This window comes from Hyperolius riggenbachi, chromosome 12 (genome assembly GCF_040937935.1).
Source record: "Hyperolius riggenbachi isolate aHypRig1 chromosome 12, aHypRig1.pri, whole genome shotgun sequence".
Lineage (NCBI taxonomy): Eukaryota > Metazoa > Chordata > Amphibia > Anura > Hyperoliidae > Hyperolius > Hyperolius riggenbachi.
Genome location: NC_090657.1, coordinates 8,953,506 through 8,963,721, shown reverse-complemented (window position 1 = coordinate 8,963,721; position 10,216 = coordinate 8,953,506). Strand labels below are relative to the sequence as shown.

General features: G+C 43.3%; 1 protein-coding gene across 2 annotated transcripts in view; it reads right to left on the bottom strand.

Moving 5' to 3' along the window:
* Window positions 1-2,566: 2,566 nt before the first annotated feature.
* Window positions 2,567-10,216, bottom strand: part of MEIOC (meiosis specific with coiled-coil domain) — a 51,265-nt gene continuing 43,615 nt past the window's right edge. For both annotated transcript variants that reach the window (XM_068262873.1, XM_068262874.1), the window contains one exon: window positions 2,567-4,621. In XM_068262873.1, the coding sequence (XP_068118974.1) occupies window positions 4,473-4,621 (149 nt within the window). In that variant the 3' untranslated portion in view covers window positions 2,567-4,472. The remainder of the gene's footprint in view (window positions 4,622-10,216) is intronic.

The window sequence follows — 10,216 nt, the reverse complement described above, 5'->3', positions numbered from 1 at the left end:
CCTGTCAATGCCTGACAGAAAACAGGATTCACCTGTGTCAGATAAATACATTATATGTCTACCTGTCAGCGATTTCCAGTGCTACAGCCAATGGGGCCAAACAATGGAGTGCAGTCAGAACACCATTTCATGCAATATAAGTGAGAGATACTTGCATTATGAGGAAAAACAATTTAATGACAAAAGTAGCACTGCTTAAAACATAAGCAGTGTACTATGAACTAGACTACTACCAGCAGTGTCCTCCCCAGAATTGTTTTTTCAGCCGGGTGGCATGAAAAAGTAGCCGGGTGGGGCGAGATGAGAGAATGCAGGGCCGGCGCTTCTCTGCACAACTCTGCTTACAGCAAAGGAGGAGGGGAGGTGATAACAGCCGGGTGCTCAGCAAAACTAGCCGGGTGGAGCGCCCGGCTAAAAGAGCCAGGGGAGAACACTAACCAGTATATTAAATATCAGAATGCTTACCTATGCTAAAACTAAATATTTAAAATGGCCAACTCAAAGGATCAAAAGGGACTTCTAAGGTTTTTTTTTTTCTTTTATCTTTTAAATTAGTAAAATGCAGTTAAATGACTTCACAATGGCGACACCCAACCCAAAGTTAATTCACCCCAAGTGACATTTCACAAAACAGTATTGTCTCTCCTCCAATGATCAGCTATTAAACAACTTCTGTTGAGCCAATCGTAAGACTTCCAATGCCTGGCCAATGCTGGATAGTTTATGTTTCGTGATGCACAAAAAGAGGAGAGGGGCCTATGGGTAAAGATATCCCTGGATTGCGTGCTATGAAACTTAAATAAAACATGAATAGTGCTGTAAGGATTTTCATTGCTGTCCTGTGTTAACAGAGAATTTCTAATCAAACATGAAATGATAAATCTTACAGTGACAGACAGCAACAAGTGACACTAGCTTTGAGAGATGGTCACTGAGATGCTATTACCAGCTTGCATGCAAATTTAACCTCCCTGGTGGTAAGCCCGTGCTGAGCACAGGCTATGCCGCCGGAAGGCACCGCTCAGGCCCCGCTGGGCCGATTTGCATAATTTTTTTTTTTTGCTACACGCAGCTAGCACTTTTCTAGCTGCGTGTGCAATCGCCGCCGCTACCCGTCGATCCGCCGCTATTCGTCGCGCCCTCCCCCCCCCAGACCCCGTGCGCTGCCTGGCCAATCAGTGCCAGGCAGCGCTGTGGGGTGGATCGGAGTCCCCTTTGACGTCACGCTATGGCGACGGGGGAAGCCCTCCAGGAGATCCCGTTCTTTGAACTGGGGGGATGCATGAAATCGGCTACATGAAATTTTTTTTTTTTAAACAGATTTGCTGCCCCCTGGCGGATATTTAGCAAACCGCCAGGAGGGTTAATGCAAACCTCATATAACTGGCAGAGAGTCTGCATGCAAGCCAGAATTATTACAGTAACATCTCATTATACTAAACTCCAAGTGGTTTACTATACAGTATAATGTTGTTATAATAAACTTATTATAACGTATAGTAAACATTTGGGTATACGAAACAACCTCTCCAGGTCCCGGCCAATCTCCCATTATAAGTCCATGGAAGCAATGCCTGGTATAGTAAACCCAGATATAATAAAACCTCTGTTATAGTAAACGTTTTTTAACCCCTGCGTGACTCTAGACATAGTAAAAAGTGGGCAGTGCATGCATCATCTGTCTCTTCAGGCTGGTGCTGCAAGGCACATGCTTGCAAGTCCCGCCCACGGAGGTATCGGAGCCACTCACTGGAAGCTAGTGGCAGTAATTTTTGAGGAGACCTGGATACTGTGCCAGCAATATGTCCAGCCTGACGATACAGCCCTAAGGTATACTTAACCTTTTAGTCCACCAAATGTGCAAGTGCTTGTTCTGTACCTCCAATGGGAGTTGCCCCTTTGCAGCAGAGAATGTACCAGGGCATGCTGGGCCATTTCTAGGACAAGTGCTTGTACTGCACCTCCAATGGGAGGACAGAGCTGCTCCTGTGCAGCAGAGAGTGTACCAGAGCATGCTGGGATATTTCTAGGACACTGTCTAATAAAGTAAACTTCTGATATAGTAAACCACTTTTCCTGGCCCCATGGAGTTTACCATAACGAGATTGTACTGTATCAGAAATGGCCCTAGAGATTGCCCAGCATGCCCTGGTACATTCTTTGCTGCACAGGAGCAGCTCTGTCCTCTCATTGGAGGTACAGTACAAGCACTTGTCCTAGAAATATCCCAGCATGCCCTGGTACATTCTCTGCTGCACAGGACCAGCTCTGTCCTCCCATTGGAGGTACAGTACAAGCACTTGTCCTAGAAATATCCCAGCATGCCCTGGTACATTCTCTGCTGCACAGGACCAGCTATGTCCTCACGTTGGAGATACAGTACAAGCACGTGTCCTAGAAATGGCCCAGCATGCCCTGGTGCATTCTCTGCTGCACAGGAGCAGCTCTGTCCTCCCACTGGAGGTACAGTACAAGCAGTTGCACGTTTGGTGGACTACAAGGTTAAGCATACCTTAGGGCTGCATAGCCAGTCCGGACATATTGCTGGTACAGTATCCAGGGCTCCTTAAAAATTGCAGCCATCATTGAAAAAAGGCAGCCACTCGCTTCCTGTGAGTTTCTTTGATACCTCTGCAGGCGGGACTTGCAGCACGTGTTCTGCTCACACTTGAAACAATTTGAGGCCTCTCTTCAAAATGCAGGCAATTAGGATAAGCCACTGACATCTGTAATGCGAGTGGCTCCGATACCTCCGCGGGCGGGACTTAACACTCTCCTCTCTACTCTCCTTAGTTTTGCAGCGAGTAGGCCCGCTCTGATGTGCATTACAAGTGAAAGCAGCCTGTACTGTGCTCAAACAACTGTTATCAGGCATCAACTTACTTGCAACCAGCCTGCAGAGAGCAGCAGACCGTGGGTTTCACACTGACATATGACACATGCACCGCACACTGTCATATGACGCATGCACCGGCCGCTGACATATGACGCATGTGCCACCCACTGACATATGACGCATGCACCGCCCACTGACATCTGATGTATGCTCCACCCACTGACATATGACGCATGCACCGCCCACTGTTTACTACATCCAGAGTCAGTGTCACGTAGGGGCATAAAAACATGTTTACTATAACAAGTTGTATTATATCAGGCGTTGCTCCCCTAGACTTATAATGGAGATTGGCCGGTACCTGGAGATGTAGTTTACTATACCAGAGTGTATAATGAGATTATTCTGTAGCATATCACTGACTATCTCTATTAGCTTTTATGGTATAGCCCCTAATTTCCTCTGCCTGGGACTGTTTTGCAGTTAAGCTACAAACCTCCATAGAAATCCCAGGGACAGGAAGTGAAATCTGTCCAAGAGATGCGCAGTTATAAAAAAAATCACCCAAAATGAAAAAATAAAATAAAATAATAATAACTAGAATGAAATCCCTTCTGCACCAGATCTTGGTCCACAGACAAGCGCACTCACCATGCACTAGCGGCCCCACACCTCTGTAAAAAAAACAGAAACTGAAGATGCGTGTACAAGCTTAGCTCTGGATTTCTTGGTTCGATAACGTTCCTCCCCTTCGGTTCAGCCAACCACACAACCCTGCCAGACAAAGCATCTAATACTGCCTGTGTGACAAAGCCATTGCTCCACAGCATACACCACAGAATGCAATGCTTCATCTGCAGGTGACACATGTCAACTGACAGCCACAAACTGCTTGTGTGCCCTGGTATTGCTTATGTAGCAGCCAAACATGGGCAACTGGGAAATCAATAAACTGCTAAAATGATCGAATACACCAATGAAACATACTGAACTCCACCCAGAAATTCATGTTAGCAAGCCTTTGGGAGAATTCCAAAATCAAGATTAGGTCCCATCACTAATCTGAAAGCGCGTTTAAGAATTTTAGTAAATAAATACTTTGATGCTTTTCAATTGACTTCTCAGCATATGGTTTACAGGCTGTGGATTGTACCGCCCGCAATGATTTCTAAACAATGAACCCGCTGTAACCATATCTATGAACATTCGACTCATTATCTGTGAAATCGTGACTGAAGCACAGATCTGAGGGCCCTCCTAAAGCTACAGACAGTCTCGACCTATGTTCACTCTAAAATAAAATATTAAAATTAACTTTTGGGCCTTAATTTGTTGAATTGGTCTGGTGTATTTTTAAGCTGTGATGATACACACAAATATTGGGACAGAAACCAACCCATAAATAAATACCCCCCTTGTCCAGTCTTTCTGCTGTCCTGACCAGACAGAGGCAGTGCAAAATATGACCATTATTAAAGCCAATCTAAAAATCAGATGGGGAAAACATGCTTGACTTTTCTTAAAACAAGCACTGATAGTTCAAGACAAACTCTAGAACATCAGCCATCTAGAAACTCTGCTAATTAAATAAATATCAAACTAATAAGAAATCATTTCAACGTCCATCTTGATAAAACTAGTATAGGTGTTTATCGCTGACTTTTCCATTACCGTCTCCAGGAAAGCTCTTAGGCAGTGTCATCTGCAAGGCACACCACAGAGCTGTGCGGGCTTTCCGCGTTGCAAATGCCATCTCTCTGATGGAATCGGCAAGGATAAATACATCTGGAATGGAGAACAGAAAACACAATTTAGCAAAACTTGTACCTGATTTATTAATGTGCCGAAGATCATAAATGCGGGACCTGTCCTTCAAGGGACTCCGAGCACCTCTCATGGGCATGCCTTTAAGACTCCGACCTGTACTGCAAAGTACTTAAAGATGCATACCTTTCTGTAGCTTGTGCTCTCCTCTTTCATTTGATGCCGTTCTACACCAAATCGTTTTCGTTCGATTTCAATTTAAAAATTGCGGCTGCCATCTTGGCTATGTTATAACTTCCTGGTCACCCCTGTCTTCTCTGTTAGAGAAGTGCATCACTGAATGAAGCAGGAAGAGGAAGTGACACGCATGGCCATTGAAAGAGGCTCCTCCAGAGGGGTCATAGCACGACTTTGTTGGAAGTCGTCTGGCTTAAAGGCATGCCCATGAGAGGTGCTCTGAGTCCCTTTTAATTTACAAAATGGTTAGTAAGTGGCAGTGCAGTTACATCACACCATAGTGAAGGATGCTGAAACAGTGGTGATATGATCAGCACCCAAATTGAGAATTTTGTATCTTTACTGACAAATCCAGGCAGCCCAATGTGCAGATAAATCATAAGGATGAGCAGGAACAGCTTTGTCAAAATGCAAAACTGTTCCACAAAGTATGGGGGGGGGGGAGGGTCAGAGAGGGCTAATTTCCCTATGGCCACACCTCTTGCAGCTTCGCACTGCTCTCCATCTTCCAGATGTGTCCACCATCACAGCCCAGGTCCAGCTTGATAACCCTGCTGAAGACCACACCCTTACACACAACAGGACCATTTCGCATTTCATGTTTTTCTCTTGTTCTGAGTTCATGCATATACCAAACACTCATGCTCACATCTCAAGCTTGTCAGGTCTGACTGGACACTCTTCACTGCAATGATTACTAAATATTCGCTTCTATGCTTATGATTCTCAGGCACGGTATCCACTGATTTATTCAGTTAACAATTGGATATGGATCATAGTCTCCATGAAGCTGGATTTTACCTTCCATACTGTGTACAAGTTACAGTTTGTACATTTTTTTCCAACTGTAAAATTCTTTTCCTCTATAAATAGTAATGGCCATATTTTGTGTAGGCCAAAACAGGAAGCTATTGGCCAGAAAGTCTTAAAGCACACCTGACCTGAGGCAAAGCTCCCAAAGGTAAGCATAGAGGTATGTTCATGCTGGATCCACATGCCTCTGTGTGTTCTCCATTCCTCTGCTTGTTAACCCTGTTCCCCGTAAAATCTCCTTGAACATTTTTACTTTTGGCTAAAGTCAAATTTTAAGACAGGAAAAGGCAGGCTTGCTGTGATGTTCCCTCTAACTAACTATTAAGTAACTTGTCTATATATCTTATCTAAAGTTTAGATCGTTTCCACAGCATATCTAGCTGCAAACAGCTTCAACAGAATATGATTATTTCTTCCTGTAATACAAAGAGGGCAGCCATGTTGTTTGTAAACATTACACACAGGCAAGCTGATAGCATCTACAGCCCTCAGCCTGTGAAAACCTAATCCCCCCTCCTCCTCTGAAATCTCTGGCTAGTAACACCTCCCCCTCCTCCTGCCCAGACTGAGCTCCCATAAGCCCTTGCTACTGTCAAGGCCCTCTGAAAAGCTGTGGACGAGGCTTGTTTAGTTTAGGGAATTAGAGAATTAAAACAAAACAACAAAGTATTTGGCTTGAGGAATGCCCTATAAACTATATGAAAGGAACACAATCATGCAATGAGTAAAAGTTTATCTCGGATCCACTTCAGGAGAAGGAAATGGAAGGGAGATAAGAGGGAACATTGCAGCAAACCTGCCTCTTCCTGTTACTTGACTCAATTATCAGGGCCATTTGTGTAGTGAGCAGTAACATTAGTTGATCTTCCAACGTGCCCAACCACAGGCTAATCATGACTGGGAGGGCAGGATTACCAGTATACAGCAATATATGTAGTGAAAAGAAGTGCTTCAGATGACGAAACTGGGATAATTAACGTAACAATTGGAATCCTGAATAATTATTTATGTTCTGCCTCTGTAAGGAAGGTAATCAATATTGTATCAAGTAATTATCATTTGTAAAACGGCAGTCAGCAAGGGCAATCTGCAAATTCCTTGCCGATCTGTTTTAACATGCCAACTTTGTCCCTGAGGGACAGGCCCTATTGTACTACCCGTGTTTCCCCGAAAATAAGACGCTGTCTTACATTAATTTGTGCTCCAAAAGAAGTGCTAGGGCTTATTTTCAGAGGATGTCTTATTTTGGGGGGAAACACTGGTAGTTTTCCTATACAAAATGTATGTACTGCATGCCATGCTGAAACACAAGCAGCATGCACAGAGCTTGTGGTTTGCAGATATTGGCTCTCACTTACAAGAAATTGATTCTGCTGAATATTTCTTGCAGACAGAGAACTCTGTCAGGCTCCCCAGAGCTATGATAGGATGAGCTGTGTGTCCTGGGAAGAGGTGAAGTGCTGCTGATGCTTATCAGGACAGATCAGGAGGGATGGCTCCAACAAAAACACAAATTGCCTGACACATATACAGGACTGTAGAACTCACATTCTACTGCTACTCTCCTGTATCCAGGCTTTGTATGGAGCGCGACTTGCTGGTGCCATGTGGGCTGCTGCTAGGGCTTACATTCAGGGGATGTCTTATAATTCAAGCATGCTAGGAATTCCTGCTAGGCCTTATTCTCAGGGGGGGGGGGGGGGGGGTGTCTTACTTTAGGGGAAACACGGTAGTAACAATAAAACAAGAATTTATTATAGTTTAATTATAATGGATGAGATATATATATATATATATATATATATATACTGTGTATATATATATATATATATATATATAAATATATATATATATATATATATATATATATGTATATACACTGTATATATTCAATTCAATTCACTTTATTGTCATTGCGTAACACAACAAAATTACTTTTCATGACAACCCCACGGTGCATATAGGGAACATAGTAACAAGGAAGAGAAGAAATTATACAAGTATGCCAGGTATTACAGATGTTTAAACAATTTGTACACAGTGTTAATTATTTCAGAGAGGATTCAGAGTTTATCAAGTTTATGGCGGATGGGAAAAAGCTGTCTTTCAGTCTGTTTGTGTGTGTGCGGGTTGATCTAAAACGTTTACCTGATGGAAGGAGCTCAAACAAGGCATTTCCAGGGTGAGTGTTGTCTTTGATAATGTTTTTGGCCCTCGAGCTGCGAGAATTATACAAAAGTTCCAGTGATGGTAGTTCAGTGCCAATAATGGCTTCTGCTGTTTTAACAACTCGCTGCAGGGCTTCTCTAGTAGCCTTCGTGCAGCTGTTGTACCAGGCCAGCATGCAATTGGTCAGAACGCTTTCTATAGTGCATCTGTAGAAATTAACCAGCAGCTTCTGTGGGAGGTCAGCGCTCCTTAGTTTTCTCAGAAAGTAGAGGCGCTATTGTGCTTTGCCAGTTAGAGCTAAAGCATTGTCAGCCCAGGACAGGTTCTCTGCGATGGTGACTCCCAAAAATGTGAAGCTGGAAACTCTCTCCACAGCCTCTGCATTGATCATTAGCGGTAGGTGAGTAGTCTTTTTGGTGGTCCTAAAGTCCAGAATAATTTTTTTGGTCTTCTTTGTATTTAATAACAGGTTGTTAATGTCGCACCATGCAGTCAGGTTCCTAACTTCTTCTCTGTATGCAGCTTCCTCATTGTCTGATATAAGCCCAATGACAGTCGTATCATCTGCAAACTTAACAATTACGTTTGAGGTATGGATAGGCTGGCAGTCATGGGTGAAAAGTGCATAGAGGAGAGGGCTTAATACACAGCCCTGTGGCACGCCAGTGCTCAGGGTAAGGGTGGAGGATGTCTGTTTTCCTAGTCCGACAGTTTGAGGGCGATTAGTAAGGAAGTCCAATAACCAAGTACATATGGAGGGAGCAAGACCTAGTGCATGGAGTTTGTTGGTCAGCTGGCTAGGTACAATGGTGTTAAATGCTGAGCTGTAGTCAACAAAGAGCATCCTAACATAGGAGTTGGGCTTTTCCAGGTGTGAGAGGGCAGCATGGAGAGCTACACAGATGGCATCCTCAGTCGATCTATTTGTTCGGTAAGCAAACTGGTGTTGATCTATATTTGCTGGGATGGAGGCCTTGATGTGTGTGGCTACCAGTAGTTCAAAGCACTTGGCGATGACAGGGGTTAGAGCAACTGGTTGATAATCATTAAGACAGGTTATCCTAGGATTTTTTGGGACTGGCACAATGGTTGTAGATTTAAGACATGATGGGACTACACCCAAGAACAGAGAGAGGTTGAATATTTGTGTAAAAACTTTCGCTAGTTGACCAGCACAGGCCTGGAGCACACGTCCTTGCACACCATCAGGACCTGCAGCTTTCCTGGTGTTGATATTTGTGAGTGCTTGCTGCACTTCATGTATGTGAAGGATTAATGGCTGTGAGTCTGTAGTGGGCCCAAAGTTGACTGGAGGCCGATTGTTGTCTTTTTCAAATCTAGCAAAGAAGTATATATATATATATATATATATATATATATACATACATACGTATATGGTACAAGTGTATCGGGTGTGCCAGATATAGCCACAGGAATATATCATGGAGGTTCTGGTCGATCCCCCCCACCCTTATGGTGCAAACAACAGGGGTGTAGTGAAGGAAACAAGAAAAGGGCGGGAGGAGAAGCCGGGAGCCCAATCTGGTGTAGTATGTTGAGTTAAGGTGATAGTTCGAACGAAAATATGCATTTATACTCACAAAATTGGGTTGCGAACCAAGCAACCACTTCGTGCGCATACGGGGAAGTACCGTCCCCGCTCGGTCTTATCCGAATCTGGTCGCAACTTCTTCAAAAGATCCACTCGCCGGAGTGGTAACCCCTAACTTGGGGTAAGACGTCAAATAGAATGAAGTAGGAGGCGCCCGTAGTATGTTTGTGTTGTATTTTTGGTTATAGGTAAGTGAAAATAGCGAATAAAAAATAATAATAATAATAATAAGTAAGATAACGGACGGTCCTACCTTAAAAAAGTAGTCACTCCGCTATATAGTATAGAAAGTGAAAAGCTTTATTGGGCACTTTTGATTGACAACGCGTTTCGCGGAATAACCGCTTCCTCAGGTCGAGTACCGTGCCTTGCAACAGAAGGACGGATTTCCTAGGCGCCTGTGAGCCTCCTACTATATAGCGAAGTGACTACTTTTTTAAGGTAGGACCGTCCGTTATCTTACTTATTATTATAATTTTTTATTATAATTTTTTATTCGCTATTTTCACTTAACTATAACCAAAAATACAACAAACATACTACGGGCGCCTCCTACTTCATTCTATTAAACAACAGAGGGATTCACTAATCGCCCTAATGTGTTGTGGTCAGTCTGGGATGACATTTTTCAAATAAAGTAACATTTCTATATACATTTTTGTCCAAATGTATTCTGCTACATGTCTTTGATAAAAAAAAATCCAATAAGTGTATATTTATTAGTTTGGGTAAAAGTTATAGCGTTTACAAACTATGGTGCAAAAAGTGAATTTTCCCATTTTGAA